At 54.1% G+C, this 1,171-nt stretch overlaps 1 protein-coding gene across 1 annotated transcript; it reads right to left on the bottom strand.

The window, feature by feature from the left end:
- Window positions 1-4: 4 nt before the first annotated feature.
- Window positions 5-1,165, bottom strand: LOC108525685 (zinc finger protein 592; the record flags this gene model as incomplete). The annotated part of the gene is made up of 1 exon (XM_017866578.1): window positions 5-1,165. A coding segment is annotated over exon 1 (1,146 nt), but the record flags the coding sequence as incomplete, so codon positions are not given.
- Window positions 1,166-1,171: the final 6 nt, after the last annotated feature.

Genomic DNA, 1,171 nt, shown 5'->3' with positions numbered 1-1,171 from the left:
TTTCCCCTGATGATGTCTTAATGGTTTTGATTCTCACTTTGGGAATTGCTGGTGGGGAGCTGGCAGCCACAGACGGTGAACCTTTGCTGCTGCTGTCACTGCAGATGCTACGAGGGCTGTCCGATGGCTTGATACTTTTTCTAGTGGCCTCCAGAGGGCTCCGGGGACTCTTTGGTGACTTGGGGCTACCTTTAGAACCCTCTTTAGCGGGCCCTGAGAGATCCTTTGTGTGGCCAGGCTGATCCTCCTTAGTGACACTAGCCACTCTTTTGGCCTGCAAGGCCACCAAGGCTGCCACACAAGAGGACAGCTTGGAATGAGCTGGCTTTAGACGCTGCCTAGGGGGGACTGATGAGCAGGTACCAAGCTCCCGGGCAAGCCCCTTGGACTCTCCGATACTGTTGCTAGGATGGCTGTTGAACTCCAAAGCTTCCCCAAAGAACTGAGTGGCATCCGGATCCTTGTGAGGTTCCACTGCGTTCTGCCCACCTCGCTCGTGTTCCTGCTGGCTCCCCAAGGGCAGGGGTTCTGGCTTGGGTTCTTTCTTACAAAAATGATCAAACATATGCAGCTCTGGAACCGGAAACTTAGCCAGAGCCTTCAGGACTGGGCCCCCCGCAGCCCCGCACCCAAGAGCGGGTGGGAAATAACTGTCAGAGTGTTTGGGCTTTATCCTGAATCCGCTATCTTTGATGGGATCCTCAGGTTCTGGGCTGGAGATTGGACTGAACTGGTTGAAGGTGGGTAATGGCTCTGACTTGGGAGGCTCCAGTTTGCCAGGGAAACTCCTGGCACTGTCTCCATTCATAAAAGTAGAATCAAATTTCCCACAGTTGTGGGGATCTGGAGGCAGATCTGAGCCCCGGAATCCATTGTGTAGGGGACTGGGAGTAATGTGGTCTTTCTCTGCTTCAAACGACTCCTGGCGGCTGGTGTTCTTGACAATGACACTCACGGCCGGCACATCAGGGGCTGATCCTGAGTGAGACAAGGACACACTTTCATCCATACATATGCCTGGAGGTTTGAGGGGACTCTCATTCTCCTCACTGGGTGTCTGGATGGCCTCCTTGGCATCAAGGCTGGTGGGGTCTGGGATGTCAAAGGCAGCCAGAAGGTCATCAAAATCTGGGGTTTTCATATCCCCCATGGCTGGATGCTGGCAAGGGCT

The sequence above is a fragment of the Rhinopithecus bieti genome, unplaced genomic scaffold (genome assembly GCF_001698545.2).
Source record: "Rhinopithecus bieti isolate Rb0 unplaced genomic scaffold, ASM169854v2 repeat_3544, whole genome shotgun sequence".
In the NCBI taxonomy this organism is placed as follows: domain Eukaryota; kingdom Metazoa; phylum Chordata; class Mammalia; order Primates; family Cercopithecidae; genus Rhinopithecus; species Rhinopithecus bieti.
Note: the sequence above shows the minus strand (reverse complement) of the source record. Positions and strands in the feature narration are given on the sequence as shown.